The sequence below is a fragment of the Myxocyprinus asiaticus genome, chromosome 36 (genome assembly GCF_019703515.2).
Source record: "Myxocyprinus asiaticus isolate MX2 ecotype Aquarium Trade chromosome 36, UBuf_Myxa_2, whole genome shotgun sequence".
Taxonomy (NCBI): Eukaryota; Metazoa; Chordata; class Actinopteri; order Cypriniformes; family Catostomidae; genus Myxocyprinus; species Myxocyprinus asiaticus.
In genome coordinates this window covers 30,415,437-30,440,087 of record NC_059379.1, presented here as the reverse complement: position 1 = coordinate 30,440,087, position 24,651 = coordinate 30,415,437, and the positions used below count along the sequence as shown (strand labels likewise).

The window sequence follows — 24,651 nt, the reverse complement described above, 5'->3', positions numbered from 1 at the left end:
TGAAATTTGAAATGCTTAATTTTTTTCTTTTTTACCGTGAATAATAAAATATATATATATAAACAAATACAATAATTAATAAATAAATACAATAATTAATGAATAAATAGAATTAAATAAAATAAAAAATTATCAGAAAAGATGGTTACTTTGGAATGGAGGAACAGATTTTTTTTTACTTTTAAAATACTGGCAATAATGTATGTTGGCCATGCATTCGTGTTTGCATTTTAGTTGTGTACAGTATGTTTCTGGCCTCATTTTTGTTGAAAATAAGTGTTGGGAAAGTTACTCAAATTACTTATTAATTCTTAAAAATTGTAATTAAATTACTTTAAAGAAGTCATCACATAACTAATTACGTGAATTACTTTTAAGTTACTTTCTAAAACCCTTTTCACAGAAAAGCTTTTGTTTTTCCGCTTAACCAGTTAAAAATAATGTCTATATTTCCTCCTTGTCTATTGTCATGAGCCCTTCAAGGCCTCCAAGTAATGTACTTAAAAGTATTTACCTTAATTGAAAGTCAGTAACCGTAATCTGATTACAGTCATTTAAAATGTAATGTGTTATACTACTGTACTTTTTTGACTGAATTACATTTTGAATAATTAGATTACATTAACTACTTTGTTATCAGATTATACCCAACACTGTTCATTATATTCATGAAACTATAACTGCTGCATAGTTTGCGACTTCTGCTTGGTCCAATATGTTGAATCAAAGCTTTCTCTTTAACAACTTCCTTAGTGTTGTTTCATTTTTTTTTTTTTTATTCCTCCACATTATTCCCACCCACTCACTGTCTCTTGCTGAGGAATTGACAACAAAAGTAGCGAGAAGGAGAGTGCAAAAGAAAGAGATCATAAAGGTTAATGAGCATCTGCACAGTTTATCAGTCTTCTCTTTGGCTGTTGATTAAATCTCAGTTATATCGTCTCCTGTATGAAAGTCTGTTTCTCTCTGCATTTAATTTGCATTTCTTATAGGTGCTTCATGCTTACTTTTAACTTTCCACCTACCTTCATCTTCAACCCCGACCTTCGTCTCCCCTTTTGCCACAGTCTCTGTCACCTTTCTATGTCTGCTCCTCCTACACAGCAGGTAGAAGGTGTGTTTTCTCTGTAGAGAAATGCTGATGAAGTATTGGTTGGAATGATGATGGTTTGAGACTCTTTGTCTCTTTAGCTAATGTTCTGTTTCACTATTTTGTTTCTGAATATATTTATTTTTCAGCTACATTAACACTCTCTCTGGCTCTGTTTACACCTGATATTAAAATATGTTTCAGGCAATCTGATTCCAAGTGAACAGTGGTTAAATGTAGGTGTAAACAGGGTCCAAAATGTTTTGTGATCCAATCACTCAAACCACATTCAGAGATAAGCTACAATTTTTCCTGTCCTCTACAACTGTGGCTTGTGCGATAAGAGCCGAGTAATATCTTGGGTTAAAGCCAAGGCAGACTGTCACTTATGTCAGACTGTGTGATACACATCTTAACTGTCAAATGTTAAGTCACCAGTCTGCGTCAGTTCTATCATCCTCATTTACACACAAAATGTTTAAACCTCACAAACCCACAAACCAACAAAAATACAAAATCAAAGTCTCTGGAGTCAGTTGCAGTTGGGCAAAAGTATGATCAAGTACGTTCATAACGTGAAGGGAATGCTAAATAACAAGATATGTATGTTGCCAGACTTAAAGACTGCTACCCAAAATTTGTCAGAGGCTAAAGGCCAAAGTTTATTTCGGCTTTCCACATACCGTTACGTCTCACACACAGTGCGCATGCTGCAAATGTTGTCATCAGCACAGGATGCGCAGCCCAGTTTTTCTAGATAATTAGACCGTCCATATATGTACACATGCGCCGTCTGCACATGTGCCTGCCTTTCACTGTACTAAAAGAGCATCACAAAGCAGTCACAGTGCACCTGCGTCAAACTCGTCTGTATGGGCTTGCGGTCAAAATAATTTACTTTAAAACAGGGAATAAAAACGAAACGTTTTTTATTACGGTTCATTCTGAGCAGAAACGGTATTTTTTCATTCCATTCCGGTGTTCCGCAGCCTCCTTTCCAAATAGTAACCGGTTAGAATGAAATTAATGAACGGTTAATAACGTTCTTTTTAGAATGATATTACTCTATACTAAGGGCGGGTGATATATCAGTGTGTTAGGTCTTTCAAGAGAAACAAGTCACCCGTTTTGAAAAACAAAAAAACAAGCTCAAAATAAGGAACTTTCCTGAACAAAAATAAGCAAAAATTTTCGATTCAATTTTTTCCCACGTTGGGGAACTTTCAGCATAGAAATCATAACAAGCAAAGTATACAGTAGCCTATATAAAATAACGTTTTTTCAATAAATATTAATTTTAAATATATCCCCTAAATATTAATTTAGCCACCTAAAGTCAATTAAATTGGCAAAATCTCTCTCCTGTATGCATGCACACACTGCGTGTGTGGACAAAACGTCAGCTTTTGCGGGCCGAATAATTTATAAGAGAGAAGACTAATTTATCCGGGCAACAGGAAGTAGTTTAATTCTGAAAACTTACTGTAAAAAACTATGTAGACTTTGGTTTCATGGAGAAAAAAAGGAACACATTAACCGGTTATTAACTGGTTATAAGCATTTAAAAATAATGTTTTAACTCAGGAACAATTGAAAGGAATTTCAATCTGATTTCGGTAAAAATAAAGTACCCTTACATGTATTACATTTAGAACAAGTACACTGGCGGCCAAAAGTTTGGAATAATATACAGATTTTGCTCTTATGGAAAACAATTGGTACTTTTATTCACCAAAGTGGCATTCAACTGATCACAGTGTATAGTCAGGACATTAATAACGTGAAAAATGACTATTACAATTTGATTTTTTTTTTTTTTTCAGAACTTCTTAAACTACTTCAGAGAGTTTGTCCAGATACTCAGGTGACATTTCACCCCACACTTCCTGTAGCACTTGCCATAGATGTGGCTGTCTTGTCGTGCACTTCTCACACACCTTACAGTCTAGCTGATCCCACAAAAGCTCAATGGGATTAAGATCCATAACACTCTTTTCCAATTATCTGTTGTCCAATGTCTGTGTTTCTTTGCCCACTCTAACCTTTTCTTTTTGTTTTTCTGTTTCAAAAGTGGCTTTTTCTTTGCAATTCTTCCCATAAGGCCTGCACCCCTGAGTCTTCTCTTTACTGTTGTACATGAAACTGGTGTTGAGTGGGTAGAATTCAATGAAGCTGTCAGCTGAGGACATGTGAGGTGACTATTTCTCAAACTAGAGACTCTGATGTACTTATCCTCTTGTTTAGTTGTACATCTTGCCTTCCACATCTCTTTCTGTCCTTGTTAGAGCCAGTTGTCCTTTGTCTTTGAAGACTGTAGTGTACACCTTTGTATGAAATCTTCAGTTTTTTGGCAGTTTCAAGCATTGTATAGCCTTCATTCTTCAAAACAATGATGGACTGATGAGTTTTTAGAGAAAGCTGTTTCTTTTTTTGCCATTTTTGACCTAATATTGACCTTAAGACATGCCAGTCTATTGCATACTGTGGCAACTCAAAAACAAACACAAAGACAATGTTAAGCTTCATTTAACGAACCAAATAGCTTTCAGCTGTGTTTGATATAATGGCAAGTGATTTTCTAGTACCAAATTAGCAATTTAGCATGATTTATCAAGGATAAAGTGTTGGAGTTGATGGCTGCTGGAAATGGGGCCTGTCTAGATTTGATCAAAAATGACCTTTTTCAAATAGTGGTGGTGCTGTTTTTTTTTTACATCAGTAATGTCCTGACTATACTTTGTGATCAGCTGAATGCCACTTTGGTGAATTAAAGTACCAATTTCCATCCGAAACAGCAAAATCTGTACATTATTCCAAACTTTTGTCCGCCAGTGTATCTGTAATATTGGCATCAAATTTATGTAATAGTGTTGAAGTTACATAAACTTGCATCAACCAATTGTATTGTAACAGTTTCAGTCATGTGTTAAATGCCTCACTCCAATCTTCCATAGATATACCCTCATTAATATCTTTCCTCCATGCCTCTAACTGAGAATCAGCAGACTCCTTGGAACCTGCTACCAATAAGTTGTATAGTAGTGATATCAGACCCCTACAATAACAATCTTTGAAGATTTAGGGGCCGTTTACATGACAACGTTTTCAACTAAAAACGGAAAACTTTTTATGTGTTTTGGCTGTTCGTTTACACGACAACGGCATTTTGGGGCCTGAAAACGCAAACTTTTGAAATCGGGTTTGAAAGTGCAAGTTTTTGAAAATGATGCCATTATCGTCTCCGTGCAAACATACAAAAACGATGTTTTTGATGAATTTGTGAAAACGATGACATCATGCACACGCGTATTACGTGTTATATAAAGAATGATGGATTAATAGGCATCAGTTTGAGATGGAGCATTTGGAGTGTTTTGTATGGAGTGTGAACATTGTACAGTAGGCAGAACCTGCAATTTGAAAATCTTGAAATTAATGTATGGATTCAGATGGGAAAAATGTATTTGTATTTTAAATGTTGTTTATTTATTTACTTAATTTTATTTGATGTACCTTTACCCTGCAATTCATTCACCCAACGCATATGTATATAGCCTATAGACAGAGATGTGATGTCATGTACAATATTCAATGATATGCTTAGAATATGAAAACATGAGGCAGTGAAAATGCATGTTAGATCCAGTGTACACAAGACCTCTCTCTCCGTCAGAAGATATCCATATATCAGAGTTCTGTCTGATATCCAAAACCTGTCAACATCAACAGCTTGTTATGTTAACTTACTCTCCTACCAGCCCAAGAGTCAGCAGGGGAATACAGAAGAGGGCAGGAGACGAAGTGATGGTAAAAATGAGTTTATTGAATAATCTATGAGAGTTCAGTCTATAGGCATGCGCGCGAGTACTTCAAAACAACACGTGAGACACTCAAAACTATAATGTCGGACTACAGGACTGTGTTTGTGCTGCTCAAGATTTTGAGTTTATTGACGCTTCTCCAGCAAAGTAATTGTAGTAATAAAGCAACCTCATCGTCTGTCCAGACAAAACTGCTCGATGCTTTCGCCATCTTCATTGTTTGTATTCACCGCTCTGTGGAAGAATGTTTATGTGCACAGGCGCGTAGTGTTTCTTTACAAAGTGACATCACCAACTACTGGCCTGGCATGCATCACGCGGATCCGTGTGAACGGGGATCGTTTGGACAACGTTGTCGTCTGTAGGCGAAACCTTTCAAAAACGCAAAGGAAAAACTTTTCCGTTTTTAGTACATCGTTGTCGTGTAAATGTACCCTAATTTTTCAAAATCGACAAAGATGGCATACCTAGAGTGCGATTCTGAGGTGAAAATACAAAACTTCTTGTAAATACCTTGTAAAAAAAATAAAACAATTATTAACTAATTCTTTAAAAGACATAAATTTGCCTGACATATATAAGTCTTCTATTTTTTAATATCCTTCACTGCCCATAATTTAAACCCTGCATCCACTCTGCCTGGTATGAATGTATTATTTCCCAATAGGGCTATAATGAGATAGAGAGTTTGTACTGGAAATGCCCAAATAACTCAATAAACAATGCCACGCATTGATCATGATCAAAATAATAGGATTAGCTAAATTTTTTCTAAGTTCTTTAAAATGCAAATCATAAAGTGTTGATTGTAAAGATTGGTTTGAATTAACTTAACTAATTTCCATATCTAACCATGAGGGTGGGTCTTGATATGAAAAATAAAATATAATAGACCTTAGTTGGGCAGCCAAATAATACCATTGAAATTTAGGGCATTGGAGTCCACTCCTGTCAAATGGTAGGTATAAATGAGATGTCTTGAGTCTAGATCATCTATTATTTCATCTATTATCTATGAGTCTATGAAATAAGCCACTAGGAGGTGGCAAGGGGATATTTTGAAACAGAAATAATAATTTAGGCAATGTATTCATTTTTAATATATTTATCCTCCTTTACAGAGATAAGTAAAGAAGTCCACCATTCAGTTGAATTTGAGATATTTTCAAGAACAGGATCATAATTTTTTGTAACAATATCTTCCATTTTTGGGGTTATCTGAATGCCCAAATATGTAAAATATTTAGATTAATTAAACATACTAACATTATTATTGGGATTCTCTCTTTCTTCCTCTTTCAGCACCATAATAGAAGACTTCGAACTGTTAATCCGATATCCTGAAATTTTACAGAATAACTCAATAAATTGAAGAAGAGCAGGAATAGATGCATCCAGATGTTTTAAAAAAAAGTATGACATTGTCTGCAAACAGGGCTATTCTATGTTCCATACTACCATTGGTTATACCTTGAACATCCTTATGACCTCTAACTGCGATTGCAAATGGTTCAATGGCCAATATAAACAGAAGAACCTTGCCTGCAACCTCTAGATACACAAAATGGTTTTAACACCATGCTATTGGTCAGAACTTCAGCAATGGTGTACTTATACAGCAACCAAAACCACACCAAAAAAATTCTCTCCCAAGTTCAAAATGATTTGAAAAGATAATTCCATTCTACCCTGTTGAACACTTTTTCTGCGTCTAGTGATAACAGAGCAGTATCTACCTTTCCCTTCTGATTATGCAGAATATTCAGTACTCTTCTAACATTATGACATTCTTGTCTGCGCATAATAAAACTGTTCTGATCACTCCCTATTAAGTATGGTATTGCAATTTCAAGTCTCCTTGCTAAAATTTTACTCAGAATTTAAAAGACTTATAGGGTGTATGTTTTCACACTTGTTGTTAGTTGTTCCCTGTTTTGGAAGAAGTGAATTAAATCTTCTCTCATAGAAGTAGAAAGAATACCATTCTCAAAGGCTTCTATCATCAATTCTAAGAGAGGTTTAATAAATTCATCTTTACATTTTTTATATATATCTATGGAGAGGCCGTCTGGTCCAGCTGCTTTTCCTGTCTTCATTAATTCAAAAGCTTCCAATACTTCCTGTGAAGTAATATCTTTTTCTAATTCATTTTTGTGTTCCTATGATGCACACAGCAAGTCTGATTGATCCAAGAATTGTTTCTGCATATCTGTGCCTCATGAACATTCCGAGCTGTATAGTTCTTTATAATAACTCCTGAATAAATTGTTTATTTTCAGTGGATCTACTATGACATTACCATTTGAGTCTGTTTTAATCTGCCACTCAAGCACTGTTCCTGCTTTCTCTCCCTGTTCGTAAAAAGTCTGTTTTAACCTCAATAATTTGGTACCCATTCTATTTGCTGACACTGTATTATACTGAGAGCTATGAAGCAAAAGTTGCTTATGTGTATCTGCGCAAACTCCATCCTTTTGAAAAATAATGTCTTCCAATTTATGTATTTTTTGAGATCCAACATTTTCAACTCTTGTTGAGATTTTCTACATTGTGAACTTCAAAAATTTATAATTTGACCCCGTATAAAAGCTTTGAATGCCTCCCATTGCACCCCAGCTGAAGTTTCAGATAAATTTGTTTCAAAATATATATCAATTTGTTTACCTAAAAGAATCAATAAATAATGGATCACGAAGCCATTCTGGTTGAAAACGCCACTTTGGAGGGTCATGAGTCAGCTTTGTGTCACAGTATATTAGCGATACTGCTGCATGGTCTGAGATTACAATACTATGATACTGAAAATCTATAATCTTTGAAAGCATTTGAGCTGAAACTAAAAAATAGTCAATTCGGGAGTAAGTTTGGTGTGTAGCAGAATAACATGAATATACATATAAAGCTGGATTAAAGTGTCTCCATATATCTAACAGATTAAGTTCCTTTATAAAGTGCTGCATCTGTTTCCTAGAATACAAATGAGTATTATCAGAACCGCAAGAGTTTTCTTCTCTGGATCCAAAGAGCAGTTCATATCACCCCCTATAACATGTTGCTTCTTTACCATGTTGGTAAAGAAGCAACCAATCAAATATATAACTATAAATCTTGGGGTCATCATTATTATGACCATATATATTCACTAGATTAATTTTCTCTGTCAAAATAATTCCCTGAATAATTATAAAACTACTAGCTGGGTCTTTGATAATATTCTGGACCATAATCATCACCCCTCTTGCCTGTGTAGTATAGCATGCTGAAAATTCCTGCCCATGCCATCTCCTCTCTATTCTCAATTTACCCCGTTTCATCATATGCGTCTCTTGTAAGAACACCACTGTTGCATGTAGTAGTCTAATTCTATTCATCACCTGCTCACCCTTCTTTAGTGTATTAAATCCTCTACAATTCCATGACAGAAAAATTTATTTTTACTGCCTCTGACATAATTTTGTATTGATTCAAATATTCCCCAACATTTACAGCAGTCATGCACCAAGACGCCAAAAGAAAAAAATAAAGTTAACATAACATGAACTTACCCCGAACAGTTCTCATAATTTTTACCGATACCAGTTCCCCTGCATCAGTAACCCCTCCCCCATGATTCGCTTCTAGTATGGTGTTTACTTGTCCACATTTTCATGAGTACCGATCAACTTCTTAAATTTCCTTTTTATGCTATTTCAAACTCTACTGCTGTACTATTCCCACATAAAACATATGTATTTAAAGAAATTATAGTTTCTCCCAAAATGTTTTTACCAAAACATGTCAAGTCAAAACATTGTTCTGTTAAGCCGCTATAACAATATTAATAAAGCTTAGAAAAAGAAAGGAAACGTACCTTATTACGAATTTTGAATGTGAATAGAATACTTATATTCAGTCTTTATTCAAATCATTCCATTGGCCTTTCTGAATGTCCGATCCATGGAAGGGAACAATTTAGAATGATGTAGAGCCATCTTCTGGTCCTAAAAAAGTTTCTGTTGGCTCATTAATTCTTAATCCTATCAAAGGCTTGTACATCATTCTTCTTTTAATATTAAACGAAAATATCCACCAATATCCGTCACTTTGGGCACATCAACGTCAGTAACTAAGTAAATATCCAATCTAGGATTCCATGCATTTGGTCCTTGTAAAAATGTTATAACAACAACAAAATAAATGAAAATAAAAATATTAGCGGATTAAACAACACATTTGACTCGTTATCCATTTGTTGAATGAAGCGTTCCACATCCTCCGGACTGTCGAGTGTCAAGGTACGATCACTGTGAGTAAGAATCAGACGAGCTGGGAAGATGATTCTATGCTGGTTGATTCCCTTTTCATGTAGATTTTGGTGCACCGCATCATAACATCTCTGTTTTCCAGAACTTTGGCAGATAAGTCACGATTAAATCAAAGATTGTGATCTTTGTACCCAACTGTTCCCTTGGCCCTAGTAGCCTTAAGCACCTGTTCCTTCTGCTTAAAGTTGAGGAAATTCATAATAAGTGTTCTCAGATGCATTTTACCATCTTCCCTTCTGTTACATCTCTGGGAAGTAGTAATCCGATGCGCTCTCTCTATAGTCAGCAGTGTCTGGGATGATTCCATTCCCAAAACATCTGGTAACCAATTTTCCAAAAAAGAGCATGAATCCATTCTTTTTCCTTCTCTGGAAGGCCGATTAATCTGAGATTATTTCTGCGGGTTTGGAGTTGCGACTTCTCACATCCACCCCATAACCGGAAGTCTTGTCCAACAGTATTAAGTGCTGTAAATGTTATTATATCACCCCCTTGTGGTCTCCCAAAGCTTTGACGCCAGACAACATTAAACTGAAGGACAACTCACTGTGAATTGGAAAGCACACAAGTTTAGCTTCTAATTTAAATGTTGGCTAATGTTAATATAGCCATGCCTCAAAAATGCATTGAGAAAATAACATGCCAATCAATAATCAATGTACCAATATTTTATGACATTCCTAATAATTAATATGAGATGGTAATATTGTAAGAAAAACAAAGTATAGGCTGCTCCCCTGTTTTTTATTTTTTATTTATTTATTTATTTTTTTGCTGTTTACAGAGCCTAGGGCTGTCACAGAGGCAGATGTGATTTCCTCAAGACACCTTTTATGTGATATCTGTCAGGTAATAGGGATTCCAAATTGCCTGCAGCACCTTTAAATCTGTGAATATTTTTCAGCAAGGAATGGAGAGCTTTATCTGTAAATTCTGGCATACTGTAGTACAGTACCGGACATTTGTCAGCTTCCTGCTTGGATGCGCTCTGTGTGAGTGTGTCTGTGTGTGTTTTTGATTGGGCTGACACATTTTCCTTTCAGTGGTGTGTATCTGTGCTGTGCTCCTTCTGATCGCTCAGCTCAGTCTCTGACGCACACACTCACACAGACCTGCGTCACCACGAGGAACCCACAGAGTTTATGGTCAGACAGACTTTTAAGTTTGGATCTGTCTGTCTATCTATCTATCTATCTATCTGTCTGTCTGTCTGTCTGTCTTATCTATCACTCTTTCTGTCTTATCTATCACTCTTTGTCTTATCTATCTATCTATCTATCTATCTATCGTCTGTCTGTCATCTGTCATCTAATGCAGACTAAAATATGAGATTAAATTTAATTAAGATTAAATTAAATGATATTAAATGAAAAATTATTTCCCTCAAAATTTACTCAAACTCATGATGAATTCTGATGATGAGCAAATTTGCAGATTAGCTTCCATAAATTATCTGATTAGAATAGGAAGGGAGTTTTACTTTATACTTTGATCTTGACACATTTTTCACTCTAAAAGAAGCACAAGTTAGGTGCAATATATAAATAAATGCATTTATTTCCCTCTGCTTCTTCCTTCACTTTGCAGTTAGGAGAAGTCCCACTGTTGCCTCACTCTGAAGGTAATATTGTGTAAGTCATGACAGTATTGTCTTTCTGCTGTCACACTGACTGAAGTAAGAGAGCACAGACTCTCAAGGTTGACATCGCTCATCTCTCTCTCTCTCTCTATCCTCACACTCAATGCTGGACTGAAATTTTTACCTTCATAGCTGATATAACCAGGGACTTAAAATGGTTCAAGTAACGGAAACTGAAAATGAACTAAATATTTTGCAGCAACTGAAAATGTGTGAAAAGGTTATTTTTAAATGCTGGAAACCAGTTATAACCAGTTAATTTTGTTCTGATAATTTTTTCATGGAACTGAAGGCCAAAGGGTTTATCACAGTACATTTTTGGAACTGCATTTCATGTTGCCCGAAAAAATGAAACGTGCTGCATCGTATTATCATATTTCTGTGATTAATTGCCCATTGTGGATGTCGCATTCTGTGAATGAAGACCTTTTTAACAACTATGTAGAAGTACTACAAATACATGCATGGCTGATCCAGATACAAGGAAAACATTATTAGAGGTAAAAATTACATTTCTCAGTTGTTTTCAAGTCTTCAGTGAACTTGTTAGGTATGATGCATTAATACAGATTTTATGCTGCCAGGTTTTGACTGAGAAGCAGTTCTGTAATTAAAATTATACTTAACTGTTAATTAACTTGTTATGATTTCTATGCTGATAAATCCACCACACAGGAAAAAATTTAATTGCTTATTTTGGGCTTGTTTATCAAGACAGGTTGCTTGTTTCTGTTGCGAGATCTGGCAACACTGTAACTGGTATTTCACCCACCCCTTAGCGTAGAGTACTATCATTTTAAAAAGAACATTATCAACTGTTCTTTTATTTTGTTCTAACCGGTAACCATTTGGAAAGGAGACTGTGGATCTTTTGAACCAGAACGAAAACATTTTTTTTTTTTGCTCAGAACGAACCGAAATGAAAAACATTTCGTTATTAGTCCCTGGAAATAACACAAATGAGAATAATATAGAAGAGAAAATAATATGGAAAATGATTATAGGGAAAACAAAGTAGCACTAGAATAACAAAAACCTTGAGAAAACAATAGCAACTGTGAACAGCAGTTGTCTTGTAGTTCTAAGCTTCCAATGTCTTTGCTCTGACAAGGCCACTCATCCAAACCCATAAAACAGAATGTTGCTGTGATTAATTGAATCCCCACTGAGGTCCCATATTTCTCCCTTAGCCAAGGCAAATCCAGCCATTCTAGACCTTCAGTGTGTTTCGTGATCATCTCTTATTGTCACCCAAGGTCAGAAATTAACAAGGGCTTGAAGCAAAAATGCCACTGAAAGTGACAAAAATGCCCCAGATATTTAAAATGTAGTGAATTCAACCATTGTCTAACAATTGACATATTTCATAACATTTTATTCTAGGCCTATATTGTTTATAATGAGATTTTGCCTTGGCAACCACTAATGATTTGCTGTACAGTCCAATATACCGTGTCTTCACCCTGTCTTGGATGAAGTGGAGCCTCATTCAGCCTGTCAACCCACACTTCTCTCTCCTTTCCACCTCCACGTTCTTGGCCTCTCGTCTGCTAGGAACAGATTGAAGAGCAACTCATATGTGTTAAGGGCCTGTTGAATCTGCTGACACGTCCATCACTGTCTTGTCATTGATGCGAGCATCATGTCTGCCAGGAGTTTCAGCAGGTGGCAGATCTGAAACAATCTGTCTGATGGACGAGTCTGATGTGTGAGTTCTGCTCTGGTGTTGTCACTTGAGGTAGACTGGATCTTGGATTGTCATCTGTCCTGCTAGCCTGCTGAAACCTACTTTGCATTTGAGATAGTAGAGCAGCTTTCTTCATAATATTGCCAGTAGTCCTCTCCATAATGTCTGGTAACTTCTGAGGCATAACGGAATGTTAAGTTATTGTCTTTTTAAAGGGCCCGATTTCTAAACGAGTCGTTTTCGTAAGGGAATGCCAACCTCATCAAATATGTAACTGATTAAATTAGGGCTGTCAAATTAACACGTTAACTGATTAATTATGTAAAAAAATAATAAGTTAAAAGATTTACACAATTAATCATGCTCCCTAAACTCCGTAATAAGCCTTGATGATTTGCATTCCGCAGTCAACAGGGGCAGCCTAGAACTCCTTGAGCTGTCCAGGCAAAGCACCTCATCAAACCAACGAGTGCAGGCAGCACAAAATGAATTCGGAGCCTTTCACAGATGACATGCTTTTGTGTTCAAAGACAGTTGGGCAGAGCACAACAGAATGCAGGGTTTTTTAGACATGTTTTTCAATCTGATGCATGTTCAATGTATGCATACTACATAGAGTCCTAGACAAATATTTTAAACCGCACAGACAGAACGTGTCCTGTGAGAGACTGAGAAACTGACAGAACTTGCTCCAAAAAGGCATAAAAACCATAAACGCAATTTCACAAACTGTGAATAATTATTTGTTGAATTTAAGTTCTCTGTAATATTTTTAACCTCTGAAAATCCAAATGAATTATTCTAATGTAGCATTCTTTTATAGCATTTTGTTTGATAAAAACTTAAGAAATGTTGTTTGCATAAGTATTCAGCTGCTGTGTTGAAAAAGGTCTGAGATTGCACAGATGAAAAACGCAGGACACAATTATAACAATTGTCTTCTAATTGGCCTCTGCCTGCATGTGAATAATTAAAATCTACCGCTTTTCCTGGATAAAACCCCCACTGTTAAGGGATTATTATTCAAGTTGTGAATATGAAGGGCAGCTGTGAAACTAAAGACAATTGAACACTCAATTAGACCTAAAGCAAAACACATGCATAAATTGGGTACCCAACAATGTCCAATTGTTTTGATGTCCCATTGGGCACTCCTGCTTCAGTTATTTTAGGAAGTAAGTTTATAGTCAATATCAAACCACTCAGACAATGACCAGAAAGGCAGCTCTTTAAAACCCCAAAAAACAAGGAGACTTGTGAAAAAACACAGAGGGCCCAGTGATTGCTTTGAAGGAGCTACACAATTCGGTAATTTAGAATGGATAGTGTTTACCATATCAACCAGTCAACCATATCAAAAGCTCTGTGGACTTTAACCTTGTGCGACCACGTGTCCACCTGTGTGGACGTTGTATTTTAGCTTCACTATACGCAACACATAATTTAAATGAATTAAAACCGACTGAATACTATTCGCAAGACTCTACACTGTCAGTTAAAGGTTGAACTTCTGGCACACTGCGTCACATGACACAACAGCATGACGTTGATTTCCAGGAAGCGCTGCTACTGATGCAGTGGCAACAAAAGTGCCTCTGGTAAGAAACCTCTTTAAGTTTTTTCATTGAAACCTGTTTGGTTGTAAAGAGTAGTGTCTCTAGTTTCGTTTGATATGCCGGTTTAAAAAATCCTTTCATTTTTCGCGCGTCAGCGTGCTGATAAAAAAAAGTCCACATATGTGGAAATTAGGACTGCGTTCCCTCAAAAGTTGAAAAAACATGTTAGTTATTTTGAATATTTTTCAACATTAACACATTTTGTTTTTGTTTTATTTTGTTATCACTATATAATACGATTCTATTCATTAACATTAGTAAATGCATTCTTATATATTTACAATGCATTTACACATTGAGAATAAATGTATTCATGCAAAACCTGAAAAATGTTGCTTTCAGAGGCTTTATATGGAGTTAGGATGAAAATAAGGTGCATTTCTAACTGTGCTGAGACCAGTGCAGACAGACAGCACACTGGAGGTTAAGTCATTCACTAAATAGGGAGCAAGGGTTCATCCTATATCTTTCTATGCAGCCAAGTGCATTCACTCCTAAAATCAGACCAAAAGTTCAGTTTCAGGCTGCAGATGATGTTTGGACCACTCAACATGTACTGACTGTCATTGTCTCAGAATGCTATTCTGAGATGTGGGTTGGCGCTGTTTTGGAGGCACGAGGGGGACCTACACAATATGTGGACATCAATTTTTAGGAAAACTTTTTTTTTTTTTGCTTGTTATTAGGTGCTACTAGTTACAAATCAAAAAGGGAAATGGGAAATGCACACAGCAGTCACGTGGGGGTCTCAGGACCCACATTTGGCAGATGCTGTTATCCAAAGCAACTTACAGTGCAGTCAGGGTATACATTTTTTTCAATTTATCTGTTCCCTGGGTATCATACCCATGACCTTGTTGTTAGTGCCACATCAGCCATGCTCTACGAGTTGAGTTTCCGGAAAACAAACGAATTTAGCCATTATTTCAAAACTAACCATATGAAGCACAAAATAGTTTCCCAGTTCTGCTGAGGCAAAATATTTTTTAATGAATAGAGCAGCACTGCTCACACCTCAAAAGTGGGTGTTTCATTAACAGGGACTGAGAAAACATATTAAAGTACAATGGATTGTGCAAAATTCTGGGAAATACTGTACTGTAGAGGCACCTTGAGTCTGCTATGAAATTGAAGCTCCACAGAAAGACAAACTTGTTCTTTCAGTTGGCAAATGAATTCAAACACAATGCCAAATTAATATTTTATAGTGCAATATTATAGTTAAAGGTGTACTCAGTAATGTTTTTATGTTGGTTTGGATTTACACTGACACCTAGGGGCGGGAATGCAGCATCATTCAAATGTAGTAGTTTTCAGCTACCGATGCTATTTTAGAAATTCTCTATTCACAGTCAGCCATGATTAATTTAATCCAAGAGTGAAAGTGTCCAATAATAAACAAGTACTGAGATTAAGCCAGTAGAGTTCGGCTGGTCATGTGATTCTAACATGGCAGCCCCCATGAGGGGACCCTCTCCATGTAGAATAAAAACAGCTTTTATAGGATTACTGATATGACAGGAGTCTTAATCTCACATGAGCGGTCATTATTTTATGTATATGTTTCAAAATTACATTCAATTTCTTTAGAAGTAAAACTTTTTTATTGAGGAAAAAATTACTGAGTGCACCTTTAATGTTATGTATAGACAGTTATAATGAATTGTATTTATTTTTTTAAGTAAATTTATCATTCTTTTGGTTGTGATCGACTTCGGTTATGTTTTATTTTTTTTTTACACGAGTCAAGCACTAAATTACTCGTACAAAAAAAAACGCATATTTGTCGCTACCTGCTAGTCAGTGCAAAGATGTAACCATTAGAAATGATCACTGAACAAATCACTTTGGTGCACAGTTTCAGTGTTTAATCGATCAGTCGTTAAATCCTCTTCTGAGTAATGTTCCCGTATTTGTGAGGTGCTCTCGAGAGATTAAAGTCTTTTGCTGATTCTGTCTGACACTGCTTAAATATATGTTTGCAGTAAAAAGGTTTAAGCCGCTGTACCCACACCATTATCTTGCAGTTCTGCACTTTTGAATGTGCAGTGAGCACTGACATGCACAGAACGGGGGCTACTGGGGCGCAAGCCCCTGCCCCTTTCGTTCACAAATCTAAAGATGCCCTTCACAAATCTGAAGGTGCCCTTTTGGTCGAGGGGAGATTTAAGCGGAAGTGCCTTTAAGAACACGAGCTTACAGCACAATCTCCCACTGGCAGGCTGAATTGGGCAGCACAAAACCCCCCTCCCATTTTTGTGCAATATGATGTAATTGTTATTTAGCCTATTTATTTGTAAAATTACTGTTAGTTACCATGTATAAGTGCTGTGCTTAGCATCCGTAAATTCTTCTGAAACACATCTGATTGGGGTCAAGTGAACAACATAATGGAGCCTAATTATAATGTGCATTAATATTATTCTTAACACCGACTAGTCATTCAAACAAGCGACGACTATTCGATTATGAAAATTAGAAGTTTTGCACATCCCTATAGTGTGTGAGAGGGTGACTAATATGAATGTAGCTATACAATATTTGTGTTGTTGTCTTAACAGATGTCTGTTTTACCCAAAGCTGTTCACTTTATCAGTGGTGATTCATTCAAGTGCATCTGTTTACTTTAAATTGAGTCTTCTACTCCATACCACTTTTTGCTTGTATGCGGTCACACATACAGTACATTAGGGCTGGGCAATATGTAAAAAATATTTTAGCGATAATCGCCTAAAAAAATATTGCGATATCCGATTACATTGTCAACCCCCCGCGGGGGTCGGTGAATTTTATTGCTTTATTGATTTTGCTTTAAAAATTGGATTAATTTATTGAAACATGAAAAACTTAAACAAAAGACATTTCTAAATTCAAATTGCACTTTAAACTCAATGAGAAAAGCAAGAAAATAACGAAGTGATCAAAAAATCGTATTTAACCACCTCCCCAAATCCAAACATTTACCGTCTCCAACGACTCCATTTGCATCACGCAAGCATCCGTCAATGACAACAGGTGGAAAATTACTAATAGCCTACAGATTAAGAACTAAAGACAACCATAAATGTAAAGACAATAATAATCTAACTAAATAAGCCTAATAAATTCCCTTGTGTTCCCAAAATAAAGCTGCCAAATCTGTGTTCTTATCGAATTTGTGTTTGTATCAGGTTTTGGTAATACAGTTAATGCTGCCAAAATAAAATAAAATAGAACTCAATTGTAGAATCAGGGTGAACATGTCTTGTATTACTTTATGATTTTATCACTTTCGTCTTTGATTCTTTAATACAAAGATACCTGTATATATTACTGAACCTGCAGAGTTGCGTTCACAATGCATGCTAACCGCGTGGAAATAAAGAAAACTAAACTCACAGCACCTCCCGAGATGATCAGAGATCATTTGCTGCATTCTCATAGACAACATTATTTTCATATTAACAGTTTTCAGATGAATGAAACAGAGAAAAAGAGTGAAAATTATTTACATGCGTGTGTTCCACATGACAGGCTCGTGCTGCACACCTCTGAACAAAGAGCGAATCAGACACAAGCATTGGCGGATTTTCTTTTGTCTGTTCTTGAAAATATAATAAAGTGTGTTTCTTAAAGCGCATCTTTGTGACTAACAGCATTTCTTGTCATGTGTCACTCCGAGACGCCTTTCAGGTCACCCACTTGTTGCAGGTAGATGAGCAAAATTACCCGTGCGTGAAATACATTTGGACGAGGAGCTTGCGAACTGGATTCAGCCTCATCATATTTTGCGGGTGGTGGGTGCTAGTTTCACACCCTGGCCACTGTTTAATATATTTGGCGACTTCCCAGATCCTTGGTTTTGCCATTTCCCGATATTGTTGATCATCGTCTGTTTTTTTGAGTGTCGCAATGGGCATCGGGATCTTTGTAAGACATCGTCGATATCCGATAACATCGTTCTATCGCCCAGCCCTACAGTACATGTCAACACACATATACAGAAACACATAGATTAATTGGACAGAGTGGAAGACCCTTAATATTCAGTGATTTCAAAAGCTGTTTTAGATAGAAGTAATGATCTGCACATTGCATGAGCACTTTAAATACGATGGCCTTGAGTAAGCATTAGAAATTATCTTGATTTTTTGTGCTGCAATGCAGATACATAATTAAACTCACTCAACCGAAGACATAACTCAAATCACTCCTGTGGCACTAACGTGGCTCCCAGTGATCAGACTGCATGTAATCTGTTCTACTGTAATGAAAGATAAAAGCATATAAAGATCTGCAGTATATGTCAAGACCAAAACCCAGGGCATCAATCGCAGCATAATGAGTGCATCATGTAACCACCTTGAAGTGATTATTCATGCAACATGCAGTGGGAATTATACAGTTCAAATTTAAATCTTTGCACTAAATCCCAAACCAGTCCGTCATAATCGCTACCAAAAATGAAATTACAACATTTCCGCTAACTTAAATAAAACAGAAAAACTGAAACTAAACTAAAGTATATCATGACTCCAAACTACAAAAAAAATAAAAAATAAAAAATAAAAAAAAAAGCCACGGATTCATTTTTGTTTCAGTTTTGTCTCTTGGATAGTCTCTTCCAGTCGAAGTGGGTGGTTCTTGGCAAGAATAAGCTGCAATGTGGACCAGACTTTATGCTGATAAAGAAAAACCCTCATATACCCCATGAACATCTGGGCCTTTTGAGTAGTGATTGTATTAATATGTTTTTAAGGTACTGTAGATGAATCAGCCATGATTTTAAGCCATCAGTTTAAACTGCTGCGATTATTCTCGTCTTATTTCCTTGCCGTGATTAAAAGAAATGTATGTCTTCATCTCACCCTTACCCTCCTGTGCTCGCTTCTTAATGGAAAATGGATTGTTGTGACAGTAAATTACTGTTTGATGTGCTGTAACAAGACAGCGATTTCCTTTGGACAATGAGAGCAAACAATCACAAACATTCACATATAGGCTGAAGATAATTTAGCATCGGTTAATTGAAAGTGCTGTGTTGAGATACGTCCATGCCTTTCTGTAGTCTGCAGAGCATGTAAGCATCGCTCTGTGGTGGGTTAGTTAAAGAAGATGTACATTTGAGATTCAAACTCTGGGCAGGACCCTGGGAAACAAGGTTGTTGTTGTTAGCCAAGCTGACACTGACCTACATTGCACGTGCATGCCATGGTACAGTGCTTGACCCTCAGGCATGTAATATTCATGTATCGATTAGGCTGATCTTTCCACCCGCTCTGATGGGCACTGATGTTTTTTTATTTATTTATTTATTTATTTTATTCATTATTTTAATTTCTCTGCTAAAAAACAAGGCTAAACCTGCCTAAGGTGGTTTGCTGGTTTTGGCTGATTTAGCTGGTCTCCCAGCTTGGCCAAGCTTGTGTTTAGCTGGTTAGGATGGTCTGTTTTGATGGTTTTGAAGGCGTTTTGCCACTTGTCAGCTGGTCAGGCTGAGCAACCTGCTAAACGAGCTGAGCACCAGCTTAGCTAGGCTGGGAGACCAGATAGACCAGATTAAACCTTTGGTAAACCTGGTTTAAGCTGGTCTATCTGATCTCCCAGCCTGGCCAAGATGGTGTTTAGCTGGTTTCGGTGGTTGACCTGCTAAAAAGTTGAAAAGTGCCCATAAACCCTCTAAAGCCATCTAAACCTAAACCAGCCTTAAGTGGTTTGCTGGTCTTAACTGGATTACCTAGTCTCCCAGACAGCTGGGAGACCAGCTGGCTGACCACTGAAACCAGTTAAACACCAGTCTGGGCATGATTAGAGACCAACTAGACCAACTTAAACCAGTTTAGACCAGAAAATGACTTAAAACAACAACAAAATGATATAAAAAAAGAAAAGAAAGCAAAAACACAAACCTAAATTTTGCTGGTCCTTGTTTAAGCTGTTCTAAATGGTCTCCCAGCCTGGTGTTAAACTGGTTTCGGTGATCGATAAGCTTGTCTCTCTGTCTGACTAGTTGAAAAGTGCCCAAAAACCCTCCAAAGCAATCAAAAACTAAACCAGCCTAATGTGGTTTGCTGGTCTTAGCTGGATTACCAGGTTTCCCAGCCTGGCCAAGCTGGTGTTTAGCTGGTCTGTTTTGATGGTTTTTAGAGGGGTTTTGTGCTCTTTTCAGCTGGTCAGACTGGGAGACCAGCTAGAAAATTACTTTTTTTTTTTTTGCAGGAAAATTAAATGAAAATAAGGACATGAAATAAAGAAGAATAAGAAAAAAAAACTAAAGTGGTTTGCTGGTCTTAGCTGGTTTGGGCTGGTCTCTCCTCTAAAACCATCAAAACAGACTAGCCTAACCAGCTTGGCCAGGCTGAGATACCAGCTAACCACCTTTGGCTGGTTTAATATATATACTGGTATATACTGTATAATCAGCTGGGTTGTGATTCCTGTATGAAATAATCTACTTAAAAATACACCGGATATTCAAAACATGACTGTATCACCTTCCATTTTCTGTTAATACAGAGAATAATGGATCATGACCAAGACCTGGCCAATGTTTTGGTTGTTCCACTTAATAAAAGCAGTACTCTTGTGAGATCCCCTGTATGTGCTGGCTTTGTTCTGCAACTGATCAAGATCTATAAAGAGGTCTGTTCTGCAGAGATGAAGCTAATGCCCATTGACATACCATACTCCTGTCCTAATAGGCCAGACCGGCCTCTCCAGTCCCCCGGGACCCAAAGTAATTGATCCTGCTATCATTAGCTCCATGCTAATCCATCAGTGAACAGCTCATGTACAGTAGGCAACTGTTCTCTCTACCTTCACGCTCTCTCTTTCTCCAGCTATGTCTTCCTCTTTAGCAAAACCACAAAAGTGGAGCAGTCTACAAAAGCTTGACTGGTTCCCTGCACAGTGCTGTACTTCCAAATATGTAACGCCATTGCAGTTTTGGAGCATATCACTTTCTGTACATGACATCAGTCTGCATAGGACTAACTTCAAGTTTTGATTTAGTTACGTTTGTTCACTGAGCGATTATGGGGAAGATGAAGAAATGGCGGTTTCCCGTAGTCCCACGCTTTGCCACCTTAAGGGGCAAGTTGCTCTCTCGGCGGAAGAGCGTTGAGGGTCTGTGCACGGACACTCTACTGGGGGTTTTGCACACTAGAAACTGGTTATTGGATGCCCACTTGGTGTACCTGCTGGAACAGAATCAAGCGGGCCCCACTCCACCTCCTCGTACTCACTCGCTCTGCTCTTTCTCTCGAACTTCCTCTACAGATGGAGGGAACAAGGACACCTTAGATCAACAGACCTCCAGCCATGATCCCCTTCACACATTTACTGGACAAGGTAAGATATGGTTTAGCTCCGTCTGTATGTTTGCCATATCTTTCAGAATCTATTCCTAGTCTCATACTAGTTCATTGTCTTAAAAGAGTAATTATCTCAAAATGTATGTGTATGTAAAATTATGTAAAACTTAAGCATGTTAATTTATGTGTAACATAAAAGGAGAAATTATGAAGACTCTTTATGCACATCTTTATCTATATGAGCACAGCTGTCAAGCTACAAAAAGGACTAAATGCACCAAAAAGTATCATAAAAGTAGTGAGCTATATTCCAAGTCATAATTTAAGACTTTATTCACTTATAATCTTCCACTCCGCTAAAACTCTGATTCCCAAAAAACTTGGGGCCACAATACAACTTCTTTGTAGCCTTTGTACTTTAATGGCATATTGGTGCTTTTGTACTTGGGTTGACAAGTACAATAATTAGGAAGAGTACCAATATGTTTTACACTGCATCTGTCTAGGCACGTATACTGGTACATTTTGCCCCACAGGAATTTTGTATTGGCTGTGCAATGATTCATGCAGAGATCATAACATTCAAATACAGCCCTGATAAACAAAATATAATATTCAACCATATTACGCATGTCTGCTGTGTTCTAGTTTAAAGGTAATTTATACTGCAAATTAAGTAGTAACGATATTTTTTTGTATGTAAATAGTTACCATTTAAAGGTGCATAAATTCATATTTAGTTTTCACTGGCTCTTATTGTAATCTGTGGATGCATGAAGTTTTCAATTTAAGAAGTTTATTGAATTGAGAAGACATGGCTGGTCATGTGATATCAACACGGCAGTCACCATGAGGGAGTGACCCGCTTTATGTAAAATAAAAGTTTTTATTTGTAAAAATATATTTATTTATTTATTTATATATATATATATATATATATATATATATATATATATATATATATATATATATATTTTTTTTTTAACCATTTTAATTAATTCCTTAAGGTATGGAATATTTTTACAGTGAAAACAAATACTTTAAAAAGTTTTTTATTTTTATTTTATTTTTTATTTTTAGCTTCAAAAGTTTGTTGTTTTGTACCTAAAAGTTTTATTTTACAGCTTTAAAATCCATTGTTATAACAGCGTTTAATATGTGAACTGAAAACACGGTCTATTGTAATCATACCAGGAATAGTTTACCCAAAATTCCTATTACTTACTCACCCTCATGCCATCCCAGATACATCATTCTTGATTGGCAGCATTATGTGAAATGCACTGCATAAAAAACAAAACAAAGGACAATCCTTCTTTCAAGCACACATTGTAAATGGAGTTTATATCAGCACCTGAGTCTTCTTTAAGTTATGCTTTTTACATTATGTTTGTGAGATAACTGTTTGATCGGTTGTGTTAAATATGTAAAGCTATTTTTAATATCAGCTCCTGTTTTTTATCTCTATGTTGAAAAAAGATAAATCTGCTGTGTTAGTTTTACTGAAGTCAATAGATATGTAGACACACTTTTTTATACATGTAAACGTACAGATGTAATTGACACTCATAATTATTATTAGACTATTATTGTTGTCTTTTGATAAAAGTCATGCTCAGCAGCTCACAAACTGTAGGGAAATGATAGATTTGCTTTGTTCTTATATTGCTTAAAACATCTGCTAAAGTCTCTTTGTAGATCTGTAGACATAAAAATGTTCTTTTGATCGTTGATTCAGTGACTAACTCATTTCACACAAGACACTCATTTCTCACCACCTTCTGACATCACCAGAAATGGTCACTGAATCATTAAATGGATCTGAATGAATTATGGTGAACGTAGTAAAAACACTCAATGTAAATCCCAGAATGCACAAACACAGAGTAAAATGTAAAATTGTGCAGATGCACAATTGTCATTATTGTAATTGATTAAATAATTTATTCAGGAGCAGCTTGTGCTCAGTCTTTTATTGTCGTGTGAAACAGAAACAAGTGCTCCACAAGATGCCCTTTATTTTTGCAGCTAATTTTGCAAAAATGTTCAATTATTTTGCAATACTTGAATCTTTAAAATACTACAAATATTAAAAGTAAATAAAATGTATATATTAATATAATACTTATATCATACTTATATATTAATATATACTGTCATATATTAATACTGCACTGCAAGTATTGGGTCTGTGCGAGCCACCAACTGACAGCTGTGCCCGCCCCCCCACCCCCCCCACACACACACACACACACTTTTAAAATGACTGCCATGCCCCTGCCCAGATGTGTATGGCTTTCTTCTGCTGAACACAAACAAAGATTTTTAGAAAAATATTTCAGCTCTGTAGGTCCATACAATGCAATTGAATGGTGACCAGAACTAAAAAAAATTGTATGGACCAACAGAGCTGAGATATTCTTCTAAAAATCTTCATTTGTGTTCTGCAGAAGAAAGAAAGTCATATACATCTGGGGTGGTATGATGGTGAGTACATAATGAGAGAATTTTCATTTTTGGGTGAACTGTTCCTTTAATTCCATATTTTCATTTGTTGCATATGTCCTCCAATCCTGTAGGTGGCAGTATAGACAGTGACTATGCATTTGAGTGTGACTATGCTGTACCTCCCACCTCCATGGCTGAGGGGCTGCAGCACATCCGTATGATGGAGGGGACGTCCCGTTCTCTCCCCTCATCCCCTTTACTTGCCCACCAGATCATCAGCTCAAGAATGCCTCCCATGAGGATGGTCTCCGGCATGACCACAGGTACAGACGTGACACTGAACGTAAAACTATGACACAGTGTGTGATGCAAAGTGACAGACTCACAGCCAAGAAGACATTTTATGTTCAATGTACAGTAAGAGGAGCAGAACTGTGGACGATTGAGATTTCACTGTGGCCAGAGCAACTCCTCAGTATGCCGCAAAACAGAAACCAAGCGGCCAACAAAATGTCCTGTAGCTTGTTTTTGTCGTGGCTGGTAAGATTTACATGCAAAGTGGTGTTCAAACTGAAAGCGATTTGGAGCAACTAAACAACCTGAATAAATGTATTTCTTTAATAATAGTCCATTTCCGGCTATATGAGTTACTTCACACAAATGAGTGGCAATATTGTGACAACCAGGGCTCTAGTTGAGGGGGGATGTGAGGGGATGCTATCCCTCTTGTTGCAAGAAATACCAAAAAGCATCC

General features: G+C 36.6%; 1 protein-coding gene across 1 annotated transcript in view; it reads left to right on the top strand.

The window, feature by feature from the left end:
- The window catches only part of LOC127427423 (protein TANC2-like), a 112,832-nt gene extending 88,567 nt beyond the window's left edge, over window positions 1-24,265 (top strand). The window contains exons 3-4 of the mRNA XM_051675031.1: window positions 21,415-21,486; window positions 24,029-24,265. Of these exons, the coding sequence (XP_051530991.1) occupies window positions 21,415-21,486; window positions 24,029-24,252 (296 nt within the window). The 3' untranslated portion in view covers window positions 24,253-24,265. The remainder of the gene's footprint in view (window positions 1-21,414; window positions 21,487-24,028) is intronic.
- The last annotated feature ends 386 nt before the right edge of the window (window positions 24,266-24,651 follow it).